Source organism: Macaca mulatta, chromosome 11, assembly GCF_049350105.2.
Source record: "Macaca mulatta isolate MMU2019108-1 chromosome 11, T2T-MMU8v2.0, whole genome shotgun sequence".
NCBI classification, from domain to species: Eukaryota; Metazoa; Chordata; class Mammalia; order Primates; family Cercopithecidae; genus Macaca; species Macaca mulatta.
The window spans coordinates 88,355,824-88,383,732 of record NC_133416.1 but is presented as its reverse complement, the minus strand read 5'-3'; the positions used below and the strand labels follow the sequence as shown (position 1 = coordinate 88,383,732).

Genomic DNA, 27,909 nt, shown 5'->3' with positions numbered 1-27,909 from the left:
GGATTAGTTATGTTAATTTCAAGCACAGAAGGCTTCAGAGCAAGAAAATGTATCAAGAATAAAGAGGAGCATTACATAATGATAAAGAAGTCAATAACCCAAGAAGGAATGATGATCCTAACAGCATCAAAGTATGTCAGGCAAAAACTGATAGAATTGGGAGGAGAGACAGATGAATAAACTATTATAGTTCAAGACTTCAACACCCCTGTGCTGGAAATTTACAGATCCACTGGGCACACGATCAGTAAGGACATAGTTCAGTTCAACAGTACCGTCAATCAACTGAAGAAAACTGACATCAATAGTCCACTTCATTCAACAACTAAGAATTAAGAATAAGAAAAAAAAAAAAGACCACGCTCAACACATCATAGACAGAACAAGTACCTTTTGATAACAAAAATTTCTAATTCCTCCCTTCTAGCCCTTGTATCACTACTGTCATTTATTTTGCTTATACATAAGCATATATATTACGTGCATATATGCACACATATTTTTGCTGTTATTAGTATGAACAAACTGTTATTTGTGAGATAAATTGAGAACAAGAACAATAAAATATTTTATTTTACTTTCTGATATGGTTTGGCTGTGTACCCATCCAAATCTCATCTTGAATTGTGGCTTCCATAATTCCCACGTGTCATAGGAGGGACCCAGTGGGAGGTAACTGAATTGTGGGGGCGAATCTTTTCTGTGTTGTTCTCGTGATAGTGAATAAGTCTTACAAGATCTGATGGTTTTATAAAGGGAGTTCCCCTGCACGTTCCCTCTTGCCGGCTGCCATGTAAGACATGACTTTGCTCCTCATTCTCCTTCTGCCATGATTGTGAGGCCTCCCCAGCCATGTGGAATTATGAGTTAATTAAACCTCTTTCCTTTATAAATTACCCAGTCTCAAATAGGTCTTTATTAGCAGTGTGAGAACAGACTAATACACCTTCATTTATTCATTTCTGACGCTCTTCCTTTACTTTTTTTAATCTAAATTTCTGATTTATATTTTTTCTTTGTCTCTGAATGAAGTTGTTGAATGAAGATTACACATTTTTTTCAAACTCAAATGGAACATTCATCAAAGCAGACTATATTTTGGACTATAAAACACACCTTAAAATTTTTAAAAGTATATAAATCATACAATGTCTGTTCTGAGGTAATAATGGAATTAAACTAGCAATCAAAAACTGAAAGACAGATGTAAAATCACAAATTATTGAAGATTAAACAACACACTTCTAAATAACACATGAGTCAAAGAAGATGTTTCAAGAGAAATTTAAACATATTTTAACTAAATGAAAATTAAAATATAACATCAATATTTATGGGATGCAGCAACAGCATGCTTGCAGGAACATGTATAGCATTGAATTCACATATTTGAAAAGAAGAAAGATCTAAAATCAATTACCTAAACTTTCACCTTAGGAAACTAGAAAATGGGAAACCAAATTAAATTCAAAGTAAGCAGAAGAAAAGAAATTATAAAAATTAGAGGAGAAATAAATTAAATTGAAAATAAGAAATCAATAGAAAATACCACACAACCAAAAGCTATTCCTTTAGAAGATCAACAAAATCAATGAACCTCAAGCCAGGCTAAGAAAAAAAAAAGGAAGAGACAAATTACTAAAATCAGAAATGAAAGAGGACATATTACTATAGACCATGGACATTAAAAAGATAATAAGGAATATTGTGAACAAGCCTATGTCCACAAATTTGATTTGATGAAATAAACTAATTTCTTGAAAGACACAATCTTCCAAAAGTCACACAGGAAGAAACTGACAATCTGAATAGGCCTATATGTATTAAAAATTAGATCAATAATTAATGATTATTAACCTTCCAAAACTGAAAGTACCAGGCAAAGATAGGTTCGCTGGTGAATTCTACCAATTCATCAGTTAATTCTACCATTTAAACAATAAATCAGACCGATTATCTACAACCTGCCCTTCTAATGACAGAAGTAATGGGAATATTTTCTAACTCAATCTATGGGACTGGAATAATGCTGGCCCCATAGAATGAGTTAGAAAATATTCCCATTGTATTAATACTAAAATAAGACAATTACAAAAAAAAAAAAAAAGGCTATAGACAGTGGCTGTCATGAGCATAGATGCCAAAATCCTCCATAAAATATTAGCAAATAGAATCCAATCATGTGTGAAAAGAATTATGCACTATGACCAAGTGGAATTTATCCCAGGTATGCAAAGTTGGTTCGAAATTCAATAATCAATGTAATCCATCGCATCAATAGGCTGAAGAAGGAAAATTACATAATCATATCAGTAGATGCAGAAAAAATAAAACATTTGACAGAATCCTATAACTATTCATGATAAAAACATTGAGTATACTAGGAATAGAGGGGAACTTCCACAATTTGATGATGAACTATCTACAAAAAACCGAGAGCTTACATCATACTCAATGGTGAGAAACTGAAAACTTTCCTGCTAAGATCAGGAACAAGGCAAGGATGTCTGCTCTCACAAGTATATTTTCAACATCATACTGGCTAGTGCAACAAGAAAGAAAAACATTGTCATACAACGTAGTGCAATGAGACAAGAAAAGAGTATAAAATGTATACAGACTGAGAAAGAAGATCTCAAATTGTATTTGATCATAAACAACATGGTCGTATATGCAGAATATCAAAATAGACAAAAGCTTTGAAAATTAAATTGACATTGAAACCACAGTCCACAGAAAGTGGGTAAAGCTATGTAGTCTGATCCTAACTGGGCTGACCGCCTCCTAAAATAAGTAGCCATGATAACAGAAATCCAGAAGATTTAAATAGGATCCAGAATCTCATGGTGTAATATTCAAAACACTCGGGATAAGATGTAAAATAGACATAACAGTTATCAGGAAAATCTAAACATCTTTTAAGAAAAAAAGAAATCCACAGATACCAAACCCAAGATTATCCAAATATCAGAATTATCAAAAATTTTAACTTAGCTATTGTAACTATGGGGAAATAAAGCTCTAGATTTATCAGTGCTCCTATAAAAAGTCCTAGCCTCCTGAGACTCTTAAAACATCCTAAAAATTAGATCTATAGTCATTTCCTTAATCAATTGCTCAGATCTTAAAGGAAAATAAAACTTTACTTTACCTGTCAAGGCCGAGTGTGTACAGTCCAGAGTAGATCCCCGGTATAAACTCCCAAGGAGCTGGGGAGACTGGCTCACTATCTTCTTAGGTATTTACCTACTAAAAATGATTAATTCCCAGGAGGTAGAAACATCTCCAGGTTGTAAAACTGGAGATGCACAGGGCTATCTGGCTCCTGGGGCTATTTTACTTATATATTAAATAATTAGAATTTTGATTAAAGACACTATGTTTTTAAGAAGAGCCTTCAGGAAGGATGGCTGCCTCTCTCCCTTTTATAAGTGAGAAAATTCATTTTTTAACCTTCATTTATGGAGAATCTGGCTACTCATGTAGGAAAAATTGCCATTGGCTCTCATTGGGTCACAATAAGACCTAGGGTAATGGGGAAATGACACTCTTATTTAAAAAAAAAAAATGTCTTTGACCCAGAACACCTCATTTTCACATTCAGGATAAAAGTAACAAAGATGAATAATAAAAACCAAATAATAACCATGGTCCAAGAAGAATGGGCAAAATCTCTTGGCATGAATGGAATAATAGACATTCTTGCAAATTAATAAAAGCTACAAAAAAACCCCAAAATAATTTAGAAGAGAGAAGAGGGGAGAATGAAATGAGAAGAATAAAATAAGAGAATGAAAAACAGAAGAGTCAAAAAGAATAATGAACTGGTAGACAAATATATAAATATATCAATAATTAAATGTAAATTATCTGAAAACACTAAATGATAGAGATTGTCAGATTGGATAAACATAAAAACAAATACATGCTGTCCATATGATCTAAGTAGATGCTGTCTACAAGAAACCCATATGAAACATAATACAGATAGATTAAAAATGAAAACATGGAAAAAGATCAATGATTCAAACATGATTCAAAGAAAAGAAAGACTATGTGATTACCACAAACAGTATATTTCAGAATAAGGAAAATTACTATTGATTAAACAAATCAATGTATAAAAACAATAAATCATTGGAATCATGTAAAATTTGTCCCAGGAATGCACGACTAGTTCAACAGCTGAAAATTATTTAATGTAATTCACACAACACTGTTAAAAAGAAAAACCACGTTCTTATCAATAGGGGCAGAAAAATCATTTGATAAAATTCAACATTAATTCATAACTAAAAATAACACTTCAGCAAATTAGAAATAAAAAACATTTATTCTGTTTGATAAAGTATATATTTACAGAAATACCTACAGTTAGCTCCATTCTTGCCTTTACCCTAAGATCAGAAACAGGACAAGGGTGTCTGCTCTTGCCAGTCTTATTCAACATCCTACCCCAAGTTCTAGCCAGTTCCAAAGGCAAGAAAAAAACGTAAAAACCATTCAAATAGGAAAGAAAGTAATAAAAATGTTTTTATTCACATGTAACATAATTGTTTACACAGAAAGTCTCAACAAGTCTACCAAAAATACTGCTAGAGCTAGCAAGCAAATTCAATAAGATCATAGGTTACATATCAGTCTGCAAAAAGGTCAGTAGTTATTTCTATCCACTAACAATGAAAAATTTGAAACCAAAGTTTTTTAAAAATACTATTTACAATAGCTAAAAAATTAAAGATTTAAGTATAAACTTAACAAAACTTGTTCAGAATTTGTATGCTAAAAAGTACAAAGTATTAGAGAAACAAACCAAAGAAGTCCTAAAGAAAGAAATATACAAAACTCGTGGCTTGAACTCAGTAAGTTTGAAATAGCAATTTTTTCCAATTAATATATGGATTTAACACAATCTCAATAAAAATTTATGTATGGGTTTGTTGTACCTATAGAAAATCTTATTCAAATGTGTATGTGGAATACCTAGAGGAACTAGTATAGCTACAACAAGACTGAAAAAAAGAGCAGATATGGAGGACTCACATTATTCAACTCTAAAATATACTATAAAGCTACAGTGTCAAGACAGTATAGTATTGGTAAAAACATAGATCAATGAAATAGACAAGATATTCTAGAAACAGACCCACTCCAATATTATCACCTGATTTTTGACAAAGATTCAAAGGCAATTCAACAGAGAAAGGGCAGTTTTTTTCAACAAATGATGCCGGAACAACTGGCATCCACTTAAAAAATTATGTATCAACCTACACCTTGTGCTATATTAAAAAACTAACTCAAATTTAAATTTAAAATGATATAAATTAAAACAATAAAACTAAATGTAAAACATAAAACTATAAAACTCTTAGATAAAAACAAGAGAAAATCTTTGTGATGCTGAGTTAGGAAAGAGTTTTTATATACAATACTAAAATCATAATCTGTAAAAGAAAAAATGATAAATTAGACTTCATCAAAATGAAAACCATTTTTTTTTCTCTGTTATGGGCACTTCTAACAAAATAAAAATATCAGTCAGAAACTAGAAAAAAAATTTGCAAACTGCACATCAGATAAAGGACTTGGATATAGAATATATAAAGAACTTACAAAACTAAACAATAAAAAAGAAACAATCCAAATAAAAAAGAAAATGGGTTGAAGATTTTAACAACTGTCTCATCAAAAAAGATATATGGATGGCAAATAAGCTTGTGATCAGATGCCCAATATCATTAGTTTTTACAGAAATGCAAATCACATGCACAATGAGCTATTATTACACACCTAGTAGAATGGTTTAATCAAGAGTAATGACACTACCAAGTTCTAGAAAGAACGGGGAAAATTATAAACCCTTAAATACTGCTGGTGGCTAGGTAAAATAGCACAGTAACACGGGAAAACACTTTGGTGGTTTCTCACAACCTTAAACATACATTTAACATATAACCCAGAAAACTCACTTAGGTATTTATCATAGAGAAATAAAACATTCTTTACACAAACACCTGTATTTGAATGTGTATAACAGCCCTATTTATAACTGCTCCAAACTAGAGATAACCCATTTGTCCTTTAATGGATGAATGGATACATAAATTTGTTAGTATAGCCACACGATGGAATTCTATACAACAACATAAAAAGGCAAATTCGTAATAAATGCAACAACTTGGAAGGATCTAAAATATATATTCCTAAATGAAATAACCCAGTCTCAAAGGTTACAACACTGTATAATCTATTTATATAAAATTGGAGAGAAGGTTAAAACATAGGAACGGAGACAAAAACAAGGGTTACGAGAGTCAGAATACGAAGGTGACATTGTGAGAGAATTCTTTGACAGTGTTGAAATTGTATTCTTTCCCTGGTGATGGTTACAAGAAACTATATTAGTATAAATACTCACAGTATTGTATAACAATAATGTAGATTTTACTCCATAGGAGTAAGTTTTTAAAACATTTTTAAAAACCTCTTCTGGAGATTTTACGTGACTTACATTGGAAGAAAATTCTCAGGATTTAAGAGTACAATAAAATGTTTAATCCCACACCACTTAAAGACCGTATGCAAACCTGATGATTAAACATGAGTAAATCAAGAAGCTAGAGACATTCAAGTAGTAAGTATTAAGAGACAAATGTGGGGGCAGAGCAAGATGGCCGAATAGGAGCAGCTCCAGTCTCCAACTCCCAGCGCCAGCGACACAGAAGACCGGTGATTTCTGCATTTTCAACTGAGGTACTGGGTTCATCTCACTGGGGAGTGCTGGACAATCGGTGCTGGTCAGCTGCTGCAGCCCGACCAGCGAGAGCTGAAGCAGGGCCAGGCATTGCCTCACCTGGGAAGCGCAAGGGTTTTTTCCTAGCCAGGGGAACTGAGACACACAACACCTGGAAAATCGGGTAACTCCCACCCCAATACTGCGCTTTAAGCAAACAGGCACACCAGGAGATCATATCCCACACCTGGCCGGGAGGGTCCCACACCCACGGAGCCTCCCTCATTGCTAGCGCAGCAGTCTGTGATCTACCGGCAAGGCAGCAGCGAGGCTGGGGGAGGGGCGCCTGCCATTGCTGAGGCTTAAGTAGGTAAACAAAGCTGCTGGGAAGCTCTAACTGGGTGGAGCTCACAGCAGCTCAAGGAAACCTGCCTGTCTCTGTAGACTCCACCTCTGGGGACAGGGCACAGTAAACTAAACAAACGCAGCAGACACCTCTGCAGACGCAAACGACTCTGTCTGACAGCTTTGAAGAGAGCAGTGGATCTCCCAGCACGGAGGTTGAGATCTGAGAAGGGACAGACTCCCTGCTCAAGTGGGTCCCTGACCCCTGAGTAGCCTAACTGGGAGACATCCCCCACTAGGGGCAGTCTGACACCCCACACCTCACAGGGAGGAGTACACCCCTGAGAGGAAGCTTCCAAAGCAAGAATCAGACAGGTACACTTGCTGTTCAGAAATATTCTATCTTCTGCAGCCTCTGCTGCTGATACCCAGGCAAACAGGGTCTGGAGTGGACCTCAAGCAATCTCCAACAGACCTACAGCTGAGGGTCCTGACTGTTAGAAGGAAAACTATCAAACAGGAAGGACACCTACACCAAAACCCCATCAGTACATCACCATCATCAAAGACCAGAGGCAGATAAAACCACAAAGATGGGGAAAAAGCAGGGCAGAAAAGCTGGAAATTCAAAAAATAAGAGCGCATCTCCCCCGGCAAAGGAGCGCAGCTCATCGCCAGCAACAGATCAAAGCTGGACGGAGAATGACTTTGACGAGATGAGAGAAGAAGGCTTCAGTCCATCAAATTTCTCAGAGCTAAAGGAGGAATTACGTACCCAGCGCAAAGAAACTAAAAATCTTGAAAAAAAAGTGGAAGAATTGATGGCTAGAGTAATTAATGCAGAGAAGGTCATAAACGAAATGAAAGAGATGAAAACCATGACACGAGAAATACGTGACAAATGCACAAGCTTCAGTAACCGACTCGATCAACTAGAAGAAAGAGTATCAGCGATTGAGGATCAAATGAATGAAATGAAGCGAGAAGAGAAACCAAAAGAAAAAAGAAGAAAAAGAAATGAACAAAGCCTGCAAGAAGTGTGGGATTATGTAAAAAGACCAAATCTACGTCTGATTGGGGTGCCTGAAAGTGAGGGGGAAAATGGAACCAAGTTGGAAAACACTCTTCAGGATATCATCCAGGAGAACTTCCCCAAACTAGTAGGGCAGGCCAACATTCAAATCCAGGAAATACAGAGAACGCCACAAAGATACTCCTCGAGAAGAGCAACTCCAAGACACATAATTGCCAGATTCACCAAAGTTGAAATGAAGGAAAAAATCTTAAGGGCAGCCAGAGAGAAAGGTCAGGTTACCCACAAAGGGAAGCCCATCAGACTAACAGCAGATCTCTCGGCAGAAACTCTCCAAGCCAGAAGAGAGTGGGGGCCAATATTCAACATTCTTAAAGAAAAGAATTTTCAACCCAGAATTTCATATCCAGCCAAATTAAGTTTCATAAGTGAAGGAGAAAGAAAATCCTTTACAGATAAGCAAATGCTTAGAGATTTTGTCACCACTAGGCCTGCCTTATAAGAGACCCTGAAGGAAGCACTAAACATGGAAAGGAACAACCGGTACCAGCCATTGCAAAAATATGCCAAAATGTAAAGACCATTGAGGCTAGGAAGAAACTGCATCAACTAACGAGCAAAATAACCAGTTAATATCATAATGGCAGGATGAAGTTCACACATAACAATCTTAACCTTAAATGTAAATGGACTAAATGCTCCAATTAAAAGACACAGACTGGCAAACTGGATAAAGAGTCAAGACCCATCAGTCTGCTGTATTCAGGAGACCCGTCTCACACGCAGAGACATACATAGGCTCAAAATAAAGAGATGGAGGAAGATTTACCAAGCAAATGAAGAACAAAAAAAAGCGGGGGTTGCAATACTAGTCTCTGATAAAACAGACTTTAAACCATCAAAGATCAAAAGAGACAAAGAAGGCCATTACATAATGGTAAAGGGATCAATTCAACAGGAAGAGCTAACTATCCTAAATATATATGCACCCAATACAGGAGCACCCAGATTCATAAAGCAAGTCCTTAGAGACTTACAAAGAGACTTAGACTCCCATAGAATAATAATGGGAGACTTCAACACTCCACTGTCAACATTAGACAGATCAACGAGACAGAAAGTTAACAAGGATATCCAGGAATTGAACTCATCTCTGCAGCAAGCAGACCTAATAGACATCTATAGAACTTTCCACCCCAAATCAACAGAATATACATTCTTCTCAGCACCACATCATACTTACTCCAAAATTGACCACGTAATTGGAAGTAAAGCACTCCTCAGCAAATGTACAAGAACAGAAATTATAACAAACTGTCTCTCAGACCACAGTGCAATCAAACTAGAACTCAGGACTAAGAAACTCAATCAAAACCGCTCAACTACATGGAAACTGAACAACCTGCTCCTGAATGACTACTGGGTACATAACGAAATGAAGGCAGAAATAAAGATGTTCTTTGAAACCAATGAGAACAAAGATACAACATACCAGAATCTCTGGGACACATTTAAAGCAGTGTGTAGAGGGGAATTTATAGCACTAAATGCCCACAAGAGAAAGCAGGAAAGATCTAAAATTGACACTCTAACATCGCAATTAAAAGAACTAGAGAAGCAAGAGCAAACACATTCGAAAGCTAGCAGAAGGCAAGAAATAACTAAGATCAGAGCAGAACTGAAGGAGATAGAGACACAAAAAACCCTCCAAAAAATCAATGAATCCAGGAGTTGGTTTTTTGAAAAGATCAACAAAATTGACAGACTACTAGTCAGACTAATAAAGAAGAAAAGAGAGAAGAATCAAATCGACGCAATTAAAAATGATAAAGGGGATATAACCACCGACCCCACAGAAATACAAACTACCATCAGAGAATACTATAAACACCTCTACGCAAATAAACTGGAAAATCTAGAAGAAATGGATAATTTCCTGGACACTTACACTCTTCCAAGACTAAACCAGGAAGAAGTTGAATCCCTGAATAGACCAATAGCAGGCTCTGAAATTGAGGCAACAATTAATAGCCTACCAACCAAAAAAAGTCCAGGACCAGATGGATTCACAGCTGAATTCTACCAGAGGTACAAGGAGGAGTTGGTACCATTCCTTCTGAAACTATTCCAATCAATAGAAAAAGAGGGAATCCTCCCTAACTCATTTTATGAGGCCAACATCATCCTGATACCAAAGCCTGGCAGAGACACAACAAAAAAAGAGAATTTTAGACCAATATCCCTGATGAACATCAATGCAAAAATCCTCAATAAAATACTGGCAAACCGGATTCAGCAACACATCAAAAAGCTTATCCACCATGATCAAGTGGGCTTCATCCCTGGGATGCAAGGCTGGTTCAACATTCGCAAATCAATAAACATAATCCAGCATATAAACAGAACCAAAGACAAGAACCACATGATTATCTCAATTGATGCAGAAAAGGCTTTTGACAAAATTCAACAGCCCTTCATGCTAAAAACGCTCAATAAATTCGGTATTGATGGAACGTACCTCAAAATCATAAGAGCTATTTATGACAAACCCACAGCCAATATCATACTGAATGGGCAAAAACTGGAAAAATTCCCTTTGAAAACTGGCACAAGACAGGGATGCCCTCTCTCACCACTCCTATTCAACATAGTGTTGGAAGTTCTGGCTAGGGCAATCAGGCAAGAGAAAGAAATCAAGGGTATTCAGTTAGGAAAAGAAGAAGTCAAATTGTCCCTGTTTGCAGATGACATGATTGTATATTTAGAAAACCCCATCATCTCAGCCCAAAATCTCCTTAAGCTGATAAGCAACTTCAGCAAAGTCTCAGGATACAAAATTAATGTGCAAAAATCACAAGCATTCTTATACACCAGTAACAGACAAACAGAGAGCCAAATCAGGAATGAACTTCCATTCACAATTGCTTCAAAGAGAATCAAATACCTAGGAATCCAACTTACAAGGGATGTAAAGGACCTCTTCAAGGAGAACTACAAACCACTGCTCAGTGAAATAAAAGAGGACACAAACAAATGGAAGAACATACCATGCTCATGGATAGGAAGAATCAATATCATGAAAATGGCCATACTGCCCAAGGTAATTTATAGATTCAATGCCATCCCCATCAAGCTACCAATGACTTTCTTCACAGAATTGGAAAAAACTGCTTTAAAGTTCATATGGAACCAAAAAAGAGCCCGCATCTCCAAGACAATCCTAAGTCAAAAGAACAAAGCTGGAGGCATCACGCTACCTGACTTCAAACTATACTACAAGGCTACAGTAACCAAAACAGCATGGTACTGGTACCAAAACACAGATATAGACCAATGGAACAGAACAGAATCCTCAGAAATAATACCACACATCTACAGCCATTTGATCTTTGACAAACCTGAGAGAAACAAGAAATGGGGAAAGGACTCCCTATTTAATAAATGGTGCTGGGAAAATTGGCTAGCCATAAGTAGAAAGCTGAAACTGGATCCTTTCCTTACTCCTTATACGAAAATTAATTCAAGATGGATTAGAGACTTAAATGTTAGACCTAATACCATAAAAATCCTAGAGGAAAACCTAGGTAGTACCATTCAGGACATAGGCATGGGCAAAGACTTCATTTCTAAAACACCAAAAGCAACGGCAGCAAAAGCCAAAATTGACAAATGGGATCTCATTAAACTAAAGAGCTTCTGCACAGCAAAAGAAACTACCATCAGAGTGAACAGGCAACCTACAGAATGGGAGAAAATTTTTGCAATCTACTCATCTGACAAAGGGCTAATATCCAGAACCTACAAAGAACTCAAACAAATTTACAAGAAAAAAACAAACAACCCCATCAAAAAGTGGGCAAAGGATATGAACAGACATTTTTCAAAAGAAGACATTCATACAGCCAACAGACACATGAAAAAATGCTCATCATCACTGGCCATCAGAGAAATGCAAATCAAAACCACAATGAGATACCATCTCACACCAGTTAGAATGGCAATCATTAAAAAGTCAGGAAACAACAGGTGCTGGAGAGGATGTGGAGAAATAGGAACACTTTTACACTGTTGGTGGGATTGTAAACTAGTTCAACCATTATGGAAAACAGTATGGCGATTCCTCAAGGATTTAGAACTAGATGTACCATATGACCCAGCCATCCCATTACTGGGTATATACCCAAAGGATTATAAATTATGCTGCTATAAAGACACAAGCACACGTATGTTTATTGCAGCACTATTCACAATAGCAAAGACTTGGAATCAACCCAAATGTCCATCAGTGACAGATTGGATTAAGAAAATGTGGCACATATACACCATGGAATACTATGCAGCCATAAAAAAGGATGAGTTTGAGTCCTTTGTAGGGACTTGGATGCAGCTGGAATCCATCATTCTTAGCAAACTATCACAAGAACAGAAAACCAAACACCGCATGTTCTCACTCATAGGTGGGAACTGAACAATGAGATCACTCGGACTCAGGAAGGGGAACATCACACACCAGGGCCTATCATGGGGAGGGGGGAGGGTGGAGGGATTGCATTGGGAGTGATACCTGATGTAAATGACGAGTTGATGGCTGCAGCACAGCAACTTGGCACAAGTATACATATGTAACAAACCTGCACGTTATGCACATGTACCCTACAACTTAAAGTATAATAAATAAATTAAAAAAAAAAAAAAGAGACAAATGTACACAGGCTCCCCCATAAAGAAAAAAATACATGTAAGTGTTTAAAACTCTTCACTACCACCCAGGGATGTGGGAGTGTAGGGAATAGGAATATGTAAAAGAGAGAAAGTGAGGTGAGAGAGATACAAGAGTAACCTAGCCTCTGCTGCAAATGAAGGGTGTGGTAATTTTCCAAGTGAAATAATCTCAATATAGTCTTCAGTGCAGCTCTGTGTCTAAACACTACTTGGAATAGAATACCAATATTCATCAATACCTCTTCAATGGCACCTGCAGAAATTCTGTGACCTGCAACATTTATTACATCGTCCATTCGAGACATAACATACACATAGCCTTCTTCATCCATGTAACCAGCATCCATGGTATCATAATATCCCTGAAAACAAGAAAAAATATTTGATTAGCATGTACCATGAAGTAATGTAATCGTTTTAAACTTTGTAAAATATACAATGTAATAGAAATGGATTTACTGTGAACTTTTGCTATTTTTCATAACTAGACTAGGAAATTACACTACTTTTTATCTGTAAACTGTGCTAGAATCTCTTTGCTCCTTTAACAGCCAAGAATAAGAAGTGTTTTTAGAAATGTTTAAGTGTTTGAATATAGAGTTGTAAAGTTTATGAATCTGATTTCTTTTTTTAATGGAGAAGTAATAGCTTAATACTAATTCTAATATACTTTGATATTGCAAAGTAATTCTTTGATACATTTCTTCTTTAATTGTATTAACTTTTAAAAGCTTTAAAGCTCCCAGTGAATAATTTCCCAATACAGCACTAGTTTATTAATATAGGTTAGGATTGGACTCAAGCTTCAGTGAAATTTAATTGTAAGTATGAAATTTAATTTTTAGTCACTCAAAGTAAAACATTGTTGCTGGTCTAGAAATGACAGTAGAATAAGAATAATAAAGAATAAGAAGTAGAAAAAATAAATATTATTTTTCCTTATGCTTCTGAGTTATTTTGATACCTATGTTTATGAGCATGGACTTTAGTACAAATCCTGGAAAGCCACTATTGTGTTTCTTAGACTTTCTGAGACTTCAGTATTCTCATCTGTTAAATGGGAAAATGAGCTCTGCCTTCTAAGGCTTCTGTGAAGCACACATGAAACAGTGTATATAAGTGAAAGAGGACAGACTCTGGCATATCATGAGCTCTCAATAATTTTACTGCAATTAATACTTTTATTAATATTAGAGAGGCAACCTAGAGTAGTAGTTAAGAGTATGAACTCTCAAGCCTGACTATTTTGGTTCGTCTCGGTTCCATCACTTCTCACTTATGTGAACTCATGGGAAATTACTCAACCCTTCTGTGCTGTTATTAATTCCTCAAATAATAGGTTTGAGATGAGGTAAAAAGACAGAGTACAGAGTCACTTCACATAGTGTAGCCATAAACAGGGGCTTTGAGGGAGCTTTTAGTGTTAAAGGTGATCATGTCAATACCACATGCACATATCATTTGCCATTGCCAGGCTATAATCAATGATCTCACCACCTGCACTCTGATGATTAACTATGGCCCATCATGCAGATAGATTGGGCTTACTGGAGTCAACTACACTGACAAATCTTCCCTGCCACACTCTATCAGGGGATGTTTAATCTTGGCTATTGAGGTCATTCAATGCTGCAATTTCTTCCTAAAGAAAGTTATTTTAATTCTTGTCATTTGTCTGGTTGATTAGGTTATCTTTCCTTCACTAACAAATAATAAAGATAAAATGCTAAATACTTTGGCAAAATTTTAGTGAAATTCTGTTCATTCAGAATTTTACTTAGTGAAAAATGAGAACCAGGTGTCCCTGTTGGGGTTAGGCAGTGGGGGAGGGGGGTGTAAGTAGAGGGACAACCGAAAGATGATGTGAGCAGACCCTGATGTGTTTTATTAATGAAGTGCTGTTATAAACATAACACACATCACCACGGCATGGAGTAACAAATTTCACATGATGACAGAATGTGAAACAGGAAGGCACTTTTTGTTATCCAGGACGCTGGGTGTTGGGCTTTGAGTACACTGTTTCTGTCCTGTATCTGTATTTTTAAAATAAGGTTTAAAAATAAAGCACTCAGAGAACATTCAAGAAATGGTGTCAAAAATAAAGAAATGGAAAAATACAACTTCTGGGCAAGCTGAATGGAATTTGCTCATATAACCAATAAGAGGTTAAAGGGTCTGAATGACATTATATAATTCTGATTTGTTACTCTCTGTCTGTTGATACAGAGGAAGCAAGTAGAGGAAACAATATAGAAAGTCCAAACGACATTTTTATGTAACAAATAATGTCCTGATGTCCTGACACTGAGGACTATTAAATTCTAGGAAAAGCTGCTAAGAAAAACCAAGAAATGTCTATGTCTAGAGACTGACAATAAGTATAAAATTGGCTTATTTAGATAATTATGAGTTGGGCATTCTTATCCCTGGGAGCTGGAAACTGGTCCAGATAACCTTTAAAAGTTTCTTTTTGATCTATGATTCTAGGAGCAAGTTTCTCAATTTAATAGGCATGAATTATAGAAAAGTACATAAGAAGATAAAAAAAAGCATATTAAAGTTCTTACAGGAAATTTTTCAAAGTATAAATGCTTGAATGCTTCCTGATTCTTCCAGAGTCCTGAAAAGGCCCCAGGTGGCAATGGCAACCTTATATAAAAACAGAGCAGTTAAAATTATGATGAAAGTGATAATAAAGACAGGTTGATTAGAACTATTATTTTTCTAGTGTGATGGATAATTACAATTCAAATCCCACATTGAAATATAACCCCTAAATCTGCTGGATAGCTCATGTCTAACTGAGGTTTATGTAGCTGACCATTGTACAGCAGAATTGTTGAAGAATGACTTTAGTCTCTGGAAAGTGCACAAAAGGCACAAATATGTGGAATTCAAATAACTATTAGCAATAATCATTGTTTCAATGAAAAACATAGTATCTGCAAAAAAAAAAAGAACCAAAAAACGTGTCATTGAATTACTTTCTTAGAAAACTGTTCTTTCACCATTGAAAAGTTAATTTGTTTGTTGAAGTATCAGCATACTGTCATCTTTGCCCGTCTCTTTGTGTAACAGAATATTCTAATTAAGCACTCAGTGTACAAACTTATCTTCATAATCAATATGCCTCCCTCCGCTGGGAATTCTCTCTTACTGCTTCCTCCTCCTTTTTCTTTTCATGATCATCCAGAACTATGTGATTTCTCACTTCTATAAACACATGGAAATGCTTCAGCATAGAAAATATACAGAACTATGTACTTTTGTTTTCAGCAAATTTCCTCCTTATACTTCTTTCATTTATAGTGTCAAACAGGTGTTATATGCATGGCAAGGGCTTAACCTCTATCTGTCTACTTGTTTATCTATCTATGTTTACATAACTAAATGAAATTCTCATATTTTTTCCTTGTAGGAAGTGCCTACTAACAAAGACAACCACTCAAATTGCTTTCTGAACACAGAAACCTTTTAGATACTCTAGTTTGGAATTTTCAATACTGTAAAACGTAGGGGCTTTCAAAACCTACCCTCCCATATTTACGCAATAAAAAAAAACACTAAATGGAGTTGTAAATTCATAGTTCTGACGCTGAGAAAATTGAAAATGAAGTACAGATGGCTAGTGTCCATGTAAGACGACATCACACATTCTCCACAAGCAGGATTTTCGGGTCTGACAGTACAAAAGAAAGCAGTGTGGTCACATGGCCCCACCTCAACATTAGAACTTCATGGCACTGAATTTTACTCTCACATTCTGTCAGGAACAAAATGCTGTTACAAGTGGAGGCAGCTGCCTATGCCTCCTTGAGCAGCCCAGTAGACACTGCCCATTTGTATAATGTCCAGCCTCCCAGTAGTGATTCAGGGGAGGAGTTCTCTCTTGCTAGATGCTCTTTATTTAAAATTATTTTAAGACAGAGGAAATATACTATGTCAGCATTTCTGGACTTCACGTAATTACATAAAATGCACATGAGGGTATTTTGTAATCTGTAAAATAATCCAAAGAAATGCTGTTGTATTGTTGCTGTTGCTGTTGTGATTATTACTGTTTGCTAAATCCATATGAAGGCAATAGGTTGCAGCCAATAATCCCTCCAGTTTCTTTTAACTGAGCTTATTATGTAAATACTTGTAAATAACCATATAGATAACAGCACTTCATTAGTTTGTTTTAATTGTTAATATTTTACAGAAAAGTGTAAAATCATTGATTTTTAAGCACTGAAATAAAATAAGACTATAACAAATACTAAAAATCAATTTAGCAGCACTTTCAGGATGCTGAAGGTGAAAAAGTGAAGAGGACCTTAGGAAAAAAAGTGGCAAATCACATGCCAATATGGGCAAAGAGAAATAACATCAGTGAGTGAAGCAATTGTATGTAAAATAAATGATAATAAACCTGATGAAGATGCATTCTGCTTGCATATTAAATAACAGACAATTTTCAGTTGCTCCCAAGAAATATATAATAATATACAGGGTTTTTCTGTATTTCATGGTGCCATTTTTGACATATACATGGGTATTGGAAATTATTGCTCTACTATACTAAAGAAAAAGAAGAAGTATCTGTGATAATCAATGGCAGCTGACATTTATGATGTATTGAGGGCAATAGAGAGTGGTGGAGTCTGAAGCAAATTACAGTGTATATGCCAGGTACAATGGGAACAGCTGTTTCTTAGTTCCACCTGATTGCTGATCCAAATTTCTGAACATGTAATATTGCCCATGATGAGAGCTATGCATATCAAAAAATACATATTAAAAAGGCATTTTTTCCCATTTTGTCTACCCCAAATCAAACATTTTGGTCCACCAGCATCCACACACTATCTACTCACGGCAGAGACTTCTACCTGTTCGCAACCATAACCTAAATGAGTTAGTATTTAGTGCTTTTTGCAAGAGCTGAGTGTCCTGGTAGCCTAGTATGTACCTAATCCAGAGTGTATAGATAGGACCAAGAGGATTGCATTTTACAGAAAGAATATTACTAGAGAGAGAGAGAAAATCTCATACTTTCCAGAAGCCAATTATGTTTGCAACTTCTATTTTTAAAAGAAGATGCCCTGCTAACCTGTATTTCCTCTTACCTCATGAGAGAAAATACAGTGCTAGCAATTTGTAACAGATAGAGTATATTCTTTTTTCTTTTTTTTACAGTGATATTCTTATTATTTTTTCTTTTTTTATTTATGTTTTTATTATACTTTATGTTCTAGGGTACATGTGCACAATGTGCAGGTTTGTTACATATTTATACATGTGCCATGTTGCTGTGCTGCACCTATTAACTAGTCATTTACATTAGGTATTTCTCCTAATGCTATCCCTTCCCCCCCTCCCCCCACCCCACAACAGGCCCCAGTGTGTGATGTTCCCCTTCCTGTGTCCAAGTGATCTCATTGTTCAATTCCCACCTATTAGTGAGAACATGCGGTGTTTGGTTTTCAGTTCTTGCGATAGTTTGCTGAGAATGATGGTTTCCAGCTGCATCCATGTCCCTACAAAGGACATGAACTCATCCTTTTTTATGGATGCATGGGATTCCATGGTGTATATGTGCCACATTTTCTTAATCCAGTCTGTCACTGATGGACATTTGGGTTGATTCCAAGTCTTTGCTATTGTGAATAGTGCTGCAATAAACATACATGTGCATGTGTCTTTATAGCAGCATAATTTATAATCTTTTGGGTATATACCCAGTAATGGGATGGCTGGGTCAAATGGTATTTCTAGTTCTAGATCCTTGAGGAATCACCACACTGTCCTCCACAATGGTTGAACTAGTTTACAGTCCCACCAACAGTGTAAAAGTGTTCCTGTTTCTCCACATCCTCTCCAGCACCTGTTGTTTCTTGACTTTAATGATCGCCATTTAACTGGTGTGAGATGGTATCTCATTGTGGTTTTGATTTGCATTTCTCTGATGGCCAGTGATGATGAGCATTTTTTCATGTGTCTGTTGGCTGCATAAATGTCTTCTTTTGAGAAGTGTCTGTTCATATCCTTTGCCCACTTTTTGATGGGGTTGTTTGTTTTTTTTTTCTTGTAAATTTGTTTGAGTTCTTTGTATATTCTTATAATTAATTGATGACTACAGAATGAAAGCATAGGTAGCCATCTCCCAGAAAAAAATAAGCCTTAAGGACACAGGCTTCCAGAGCTATTGCACAAAACTTTAAATATCTGCACAAAATTCCTGAAGAACAAGGACAATAGACATTTTTATATCATCTCTCATTCTTACAAGATAGGTCTGAGTAACTTTATATATACCTCTAGACCCTGGGAATTAAGAATAACACACTATGGGGTGCATGAACACTGAGGACTCTTTGAACCCCCTGAAATTTAATGTAAAACTTGACTGTATGTTTCCCCGGAGAATGTCTTTGGCTTTCATCCAATTATTGGAAGGTTAGTAACAATCACCAAATATTAAAACCTCTGTTCAATGAAAAGCCTAACCTAAAATGTACTTCAGCGGTAAAAATAGGTCATCCTAATCATATTGAAAAGTATCTATATCTTAATCATTAAGAACAGAAAATCTCAGCTCTTCACTTTCTCTCTGGAATTAAAGCCACCCTTATAGAGGGACATCATATATCTAGCTGATTCCCTTTGGACTACAGAGGTGATTGCTATTAAATATGACACATGGTGCTGGGAAATGGCAGCAAAGAGAAAAAGAAAAAGAGTGAGAAGTGGGGCAAGAAGTAAAAGAGGTAAAATGAGAATGAGGCCCCAGAATAGTGAAAGGATAAAAGCAGGTGATGGTATCATTCAAATCATCCTGAAGAGGCATCTAACAAATAATTCAGTTTATGCAATATGTGAAAGACATTTTGTACAAAAGAAAACATGAGAGAGGAGTGAGCTCAAAGAATGTGACATGCAGAAAGTGATCTATGATTTCAATCTTGAAGAATAGGTTCAGGAAGCTGAGAAAGGAATAAGAAGGAAAGACACTTCATGCTGTGTGACCAACATACCTAAGCCCTTCCTTCCTTTCATGTGTTTCTTTGTTTCATTCATTTTTTCCATTCAGTCAGTTAATCAGCAAATAGATACTGATTTCTTAAAATATGTAAGGTATAGCAATAAGGGCTTAAAAATGAAGTGAATAATGAGTGCACAATTACAAATGGTCTGCTCAATCTAATCAACACTTACAGTGCATGTGCATGCGTGTGCGTGTGTGTGTGTGTGTATAAATAGTCCTCGGCATTATGAATAGGTGTGATGGTTAATTCTATGCATCAATTTAGCTTGGCCAGGGTACCCAGATATTTGATCAAGCATTCTAGGTGTTTCTGCGAAGGTATTTTTTTTAGATGAAATTAACATTTAAATCAGTAGATTTAGAGTAAATCAGATTATCCTCCATAATGTGAATGGTCCTCATCCAATCAGTTGAAGTCCTTCATAGAAAAAAAAAGTCTGACCTCCCAGGAGGAAGAGGGAATTCTGCCTTCAGACTCAAACTACAACTTTTCCTGGGTCTTCAGCCTGCTGGCCTCTCCTGCAAATTTTATACTTGCTAGCCTTCACAACTGCATGAGCTAATTCCTTAAAACAAATATTTCTCCCTCTCTATACATATGTGTGTGTGTGTGTATATATGTGTTTATGTATATATATGTGTGTGTGTGTGTTGGGGGGAGGTGTGTACATCCTATTGGTTCTATTTCTTCAGAGAACCCTGACTAGTACAATAGGACATGTTAAAGTCAAGTTACCAAAGGTGTTTTAAAAACTAAAGATGTAGTTGGATCTTTGTTCTAAGAAGAGTGCTAAAGCAGGTGTGATGAACTGGATAACGAGAAGCCACAGTAAGAGGATGAAAATTAAATGTGAGGGTTGAAGAAAAGAGAAAAATCAAAGTTGACTCTTAAAGTTTCTATAGAAAGTTTCTATTCTAGATGGAAATAGAAAGTTTCTATTCCAGATCAATAGTGATGCCAACACAAAGAGCGCAATGTAGTAAAAGCAGTATTTTCAGGAGTGGTGGAATGTTGGGATTTGTACAAGTAGAGAGGTGACAGATAATTTGTTTAGATACTGAATTTTAGCAATGTGTGGCATCATAAATGGAGCTATCAAGTAATATGTCAATAAATATATGTCTGAAATCAGAAGGGAGATGAGCCTGGGTGGACATATTGATATGCTCACCATGTGTAGCTAGGTAATTACAGAAATCTTAGAAATTGATGAGATGATTCACAGAGAGAGTATAAAAGAAGAATGTAGCTCTACGGCTACATATCAGTGTTAAAGAAATATCAAAGAAGAAAACTCCACTGAGAAAAAAAAGAAAAGAAAATCAGAGATATTATGAGAGCCAGGGGAAAGTAGTATCTAAGAAGCCACTAGAATACAGTTTTAATAATGACCGAGTATGAAACGAGGTTAAATGAAGTGTAAACTTTGTTTGAAAGCAGATGCAACAGTGATCATGGAACTTAGTAATTAAGATGTGCATTTTCTCACAATTGTCATTTCAATGGAGTGGGGAAAGCAACAGCTGGAGTGATTAAGAAATAAACAGGAAGTAAGTAGGCATGGTAAATTTAGACCATACTTTTTAAAATTTGTGGGTGATTGGAAGGAGACGTATATGTCAGTGGTTTAATGCACAAAGGCAGGTTTATTTAATATGAGAAAGATTTGAGTGGAAGTAGCCAGTGGAGAGAGAAAAGATGGAGATTTGAACAGTAGCGAAGAAAACACCAGAGGAATTATTCGATGGCCTTGTTTATTTATTCATTTATTTATGCGTTAACACAAACATTCATTTTCTTCCTTTGGTCAATATTTGTTAGGTGTTTGGTATTCCTCATGCACCGTGTTACACATTAACGACCCAAGGATATAAACTATGATCACAGACACATGGAGATCCTAGCACTTTGTGAACTACAAGAAAAAGAAATTTAGTATTTTTAGAATACAGATAGGGAGGATAGTGAATGATGTCTACTCCATTAAGTTAATGAAATGACATCAAATGCAGCCACTCAAGTGTTCGTCAGGTGAACTTTACAGAAGGTGGTTAAACTCCGCCTTGCCAGTAGTGCTTAGAAGAGAAGTTTTTATCCCCATCCAAGGTGTGGACCTGCTGGAAATAGCATGTGTGTTTGTCCTAAGTTGAGATGCTCTCAGAAAACTACTTCATCATTCACAAGTCTGACTGAGGATCAGACTGAAAAGCAAGATATGAAATTGCAATTGGTAATTGATAGGATAAGATAAGCACATGCTTTCTGTTCCTCACTAACACAATGTGGTGTCTTAAAAAATCAGATGTGGTAATTTGAATATTGAGAAAAATCTCTAAAGAAAGACTCATAAAGGAAGACATACGATATTCCTAAAGAAAAGGGGAATAGAAAAAACGATTCAGAATTGGAATCATTTGTTTTCAATAGACACACACATACAGAAACACACACACACACACACAAAGTAGTTCCCCTTTATCTACATGGAATATGGTCCAAGACTCTCAGTGGGTGCCTGAAACCATGGTAGTACTGAACCCTACATATAATAAGGTTTTTCCTATACATACATAGCTATGATAAAGTTTAATTTATAAATTAGGCACAGTAAGAGAAGAACAGCGACAACTAATAACAAAATAGAACACTTAGAACAATATGCCAGCATCACTACTATTGTGCTTTAGGGTCATTGTTAAGTAAAATAAAGGTTGGTTGCACACAAGCACTAGACACCTAGACAGCCAATCTGATAACCAAGATGCCTACTAAGTGACTAAAGGACAGTAGCATAGACAACATGGATACACTGGACAAAGGGCTGATTCACATCCTGGCAGGACTAAACAGGACAGTAAAAGAATTCATCACCTACTCAGAATGGTGTGCAATTTAAAACATGTGAATTATTTATTTCTGAAATCTTCCATTTAATAACTTTGGACTGTGGTCGACCACAGGTAACTGAAACTGTGCAAAGTGAAACTATGGATAATAGGGATTGCTCCATGTGCATACATACATATATGTATTTACATATATATGTGTAAACATGTGATAAGAAAATGTGATCAATGAAAGAAAACATGGGAAAAGAAGCAATAAGATCCAGATAGATATTAGGTGCATATGAGCTACAGCAGAATTTTTTTTTTTTTTCAGTATTTCAAATGAACACCTTTCTTCTTATTGTTAAGGATTATTACACATTAAGTGAAGGTCTTCCTTCTGGAACAATGGGGTGCACTGGAGCTCTTTTTCTAAAGTTATAGAAAAAGAATTTTTTTTCTACAGTTACAAGAATGTAAAAATGTGTTGGATTGTCAGAAGGAAGGGAAAGATGCAAAAATACTAAGAAATGAACTAGTTGATACCTATACTCATCCCTCAAATGTGAAAGCAAATGCCACCACCTCGTGATACCTTCCCCAACTCTGCCAAGCAGAGTGAAAGAGGGAGTTTTGGTACAACTCATCCAATTATGAATTGAGAGTCCTCTTAGATAATTCTCTTTCCTAAAAGACCATTCTGAAGGGGAAAGGTGAATAAGTGAAGCAGCAGTGACAGTCACGTGGGAAGGGAAGAATTAGAGTTCTGAGAAATCCTTAAATAGCTAGGGCAGGACAAAGGATGTCCATCACCCTAGAAGGTAACACATTCCTGGCCAATCTGAAATATTACACTCCTAGATGCCTCCTATCCTAGATAAAAAATGGTCTATTTTTCACTGCTCCATCTGGAATTTCCATGGCAATAGAAATAAATTGAAGACTGTTTCCTAGAGAGATCTGGGTTAAATCCCAACTTTGCACTCTCAGTATTTCCTATGGGGTCCTTAGAATTTTCTCGAGATTTTCATATGAAGTTACTTTTTATCTCCCCAGAAGAGATTGACCATAATTTATTTCCCTCGGCACAGACAAAAGACTGGGCAGTAATGTGAATTCTAGCTGTGAAAGTATTAATGTTGCATACTTTGTAATGTCTAGAATGAGGAGGATAATGTTTGCCTATTGCCTAACTCATAGTGTTGTTAAAAGGCTAATAAAATATCACAGTCAAAACGGTATATGAGATTTAGAAAGGAACAGGATTATAATTATGTGACATGCTTAGTTATACTCAAAGGATACCCTGATGAAAAGAAAGCTTCCCTGACTCTTTCCCAAGATGGCAACACAGTGACCGAATCATTCATATGAAGCTGTAAATACGTGAATAGGTGTCGTTAACCATATCTGAAGAATGAGAAATTGGCAGGCACTAAAGTAAAAGCCACCCGGACAATTCCATACAACTCCCTCACACCCCACTATTGCTTGCAGGATACAGCACAGGGTGAACAGGCCACACTTCCAATAGCAACAATGGATCTGGTCAGAGAAAAATGTTTGTCCATCAGAGAGAAAGAGCCAGAGACCTACGGCTTTAATAACAATGAGCACTGTGCTAGGAAGAAAGGCAATTGCAGTTAAAATTTTCTTTCATGCCCTACTGTCTGTTGCCTGGAAATTACTGACTCATAGTTTTATTTCTGCACTTTGGAGCTCTGGATGCAATTACACGAACACCTTCTAAAACTGATGAGTATTTTGTATTCATAGGAATTCAGATCCCATAACTTTCTTACTAAATTAACTGCCTGGAGTAGGTTTCCAAATCAAAAGAATTTTCTAACGTTCATGTGGACATGAAATTCTCTCTTCTACTAGAAAGATAAATTCTATGAATGTAAGTAATCTAATAAAACACTAAAATTGCAGGATTCCTTTTTATTATATCCTAAGGCCTATAGTAGTTTAGGAGTTGCCTAAATGGCAAACTTCTAGTCAAGGGGTCCCCAGGAGAACAAAGCAGTGCTTTTCAGAATGTCATAAAAAAGAATGTAGAAAAATCTAGGTGGATCAAAAGGTTTTTTGGTTTTTGTTTACTTGTTTGTTTGTTTCCACATATTACTATTTCTAAATATGAACCTACACAATGAGTCTTAAGATCTATAATGTGAAATGTTATAGATGTTAAATATAAAAACATCCTACTCATACTGCAGGCAGCCATTGGGATATGTGAATCCTTTTCAGGTTGATAAGTTAGAGTGAAATGGCTGCTGGCAATGTGGGTTTCAAAAGGAAATTCTTGCTCTCATAGATAAAATGAGTTCCTGAAAAAAGGTTTCAAAATCTGTTTTGTTACAGAGAGAACAGGAGAGAGATAAATCTTGGTGGTAACCTTTGTTTTCTGATTATTTCTACCTTACCTTTCTAATACAAAAAGATTTATAATATATTCAAATATCTAGTTTCACTGTTAACCTAAGACAGGAATCAAATCTACTGTTTGTCATAACATATTACATCATCAACTAATTTATAATGAAATCTCAGAACCCCAGATCTGTACAATAAAATTCTTTTAGGAATACAGAGGGAAAAATATAATTGTGAATTGGTGACAATCTAAACCATAGAACGCTTTAAGGCAATAGTTGTTAGTTTTAAGTATTTGAAATAACACTAATGGCTATAAGAAAAAAATTACAGTTTACGTGGGACACTGCTATATTTTATTATCTCTGAATGGATGTGGGGTGAAGCAGCCCATAATTAGAGTGACAAAACAGATGAGGAGTTTAAAACCATGCTGGCATCAAATGCCACCTCTGAGATCTTGCAAAAGGTTGTTTTATGAAATAGATGACTCACAAAGTTAGGAGGTTATATAAAAATGTATGCTGCTAAAGTGCTTTGAAAAGCTTTCAAAAAACATTTTATTCCCTAAGCAAGCTAAACATCCACCCACAAACATGTTCAAATTATTAATTTCTTTAGCAGCCCTTCCCTTCTTCCCTTGCTGCTTTTCCCTTGAACAGGTCAAATTTGAATTAGCTGTATGTTACTACAGATTCCGGCTCAGAGAACTGTGAATACAAATGGTATGTTCAATATTTAATTTTTTCATTTTGTTGGATATGTTGTTTTAAAATGGAAACTTTTAACAAAGTAAATAGTGCTTACATGTTTACTGATAAGAGCATGAGAAGAATTACATCATAACTTGTATGCTTTCTATTAGCTTTCTATATAGTTAAAATATCTTTACCTGAAGAAACATCCTCTTTTTAAACCACCATTTTTCATATAATTTTCATTGAATTTAAAATATCTTCTTTATAGGAAGCAATCTTATACCAATCTGAGAATGCCAAGTAATAAGAGTTCTTTTGACTTCCAATAGAAATAAATAGGAAAGCAAATCATTTTTAAAACCTGATGGTCTGTATTTATAGTAGCTCAATCTGGTGAATTCTACTACTTAAACTCTATCAGTAAAGATGTCAATATCATGCTAATCAGAGGGACTAAAGCAACCTCTCTTTCAATTATTAAAATATCACATACTGTGAACCTTCTAACTTAATCAACTTCCATTTCTGCTTCCACTAGCACACAAATTTTAAAGTACCTGTCTTGATATAATTAAAGTAAATTTAAATATTTTCACTTTAAATGGTAGCACTTTTGCCTATCAAATGAACAATGATTAAAAAAATGTTAAGAAGATGGGATATTTGGTAAGTCTGGAACTTTATAAGATGATACTGTTTGATGCAGTAATTATACTTTCAGCAATCTCTTCAATACTATTGCAATTATCAGAAAAGCAGAAAAACAAGACCAAAAAATGTTTAATATAGTATTATTTATAATCATAAAATTCAAAAAATGCTAAGAAGCCTATACCAGGGATAAAAATTTTAAAAACAGAGTAAAAATTAAACATGCCTGTGAGACAACGGTAAGGGAAAACAGGAATACACAAAAATAAATTGATTCACCATTGTAAAATGTTTGTCAAAAAGTGGAAAGTCAAATCAGAAACAGAAAATCAAATATTGCATGTTCTCTTTCATAAGTGAGAGCTAAGTAATGGGTACACATGGACATAATGATGAAAACAAGAAACTCTGGGGACTCCAAAATGTGTGAGGGAGGGAGTTAAGGGTTGAAAAACGACCTATTGGATACTACGTTCACTATTTGGGTGATGGGTTCACTAGAAGTCCAAACCCTAGGATTATGCAATATACCATGAAACAAACCTGCAAATGTACCCCTGAATCTATACCAAAAATAATGTAGAAAGTCATATATATTACAAAATTAATAATGTATTGCTGAGAGGTGAGAGTACAGAAACTTTATTTACATGTTTTTATTTTTTGTATGTAAGTTAACTATATCATCTATACATAACCTGTAAAATGAAAAAGAAAGTTATTTAAAAAGACGCAAAATTTATGGTTTTTGAAAATTGCATTTAAATTGGTTGTATTTTATGGGGCTTCTATGTTTAAACTACAACACAGCTGACACAGTTCTTAGGCAACACACAAGTTCTTTCTACAACTGCCTCAGTAGCAATAACACTGCAATGACTCAATTTTTTCTTAACATATACACCAGTTTTTGCCCTTTAAAATAGTAGTATTGAAATTTTTGCTTACTTTACCACAATATTTCCTAAACACCGAGCCTTCAGTTTTTGCATGTTGTCATCCAAAATCATAACTACAAAGTAAAATATAAATATTTGAATAAAAATACGTAACTTTAAAGCTTAAACATTTTTCTATATTTTTATATTCAACCCACAAAACTCTAGCTTAAGAAAGTAATATTTTAATTCCTGTGAGACCATGAACATATATAAATTAAAATATCTTAGAAAAAAAAAGAGCACATGTATTTGATTCTTAACAACATCAAACATTTTCCTTCAGAATATCCCTTAAATGAAGACATCATATTTCAAACATGTGATAATTTCACCTCTATGTCTATGTCCACTAAATATATCCTTGTAATCTATTAGAACCATTAAAAATATGTTCAGCTTTTTAAAAAGTAAAGGAAATGAAGTTTTCAAACATACCAAAAATTATTATACGCAACAAAAATAAAAGACTTACAAGCACCAAAAACCCTTTATTCTGATTTAAAGCTTAATATCCACTTAGGAGCTTTAAATTAGGTCAATTT

The 27,909-nt window shown here is 35.4% G+C and overlaps 1 protein-coding gene across 3 annotated transcripts in view; it reads right to left on the bottom strand.

Moving 5' to 3' along the window:
- ACSS3 (acyl-CoA synthetase short chain family member 3) overlaps positions 1-27,909 on the bottom strand; it is a 187,385-nt gene that overhangs the window by 18,951 nt on the left and 140,525 nt on the right. For all 3 annotated transcript variants that reach the window (XM_077953210.1, XM_015152354.3, XM_077953211.1), the window contains 3 exons: positions 27,375-27,438; positions 15,407-15,488; positions 13,076-13,198 (listed from right to left, as the gene is read on the bottom strand). In XM_077953210.1, the coding sequence (XP_077809336.1) occupies positions 13,076-13,198; positions 15,407-15,488; positions 27,375-27,438 (269 nt within the window). The remainder of the gene's footprint in view (positions 1-13,075; positions 13,199-15,406; positions 15,489-27,374; positions 27,439-27,909) is intronic.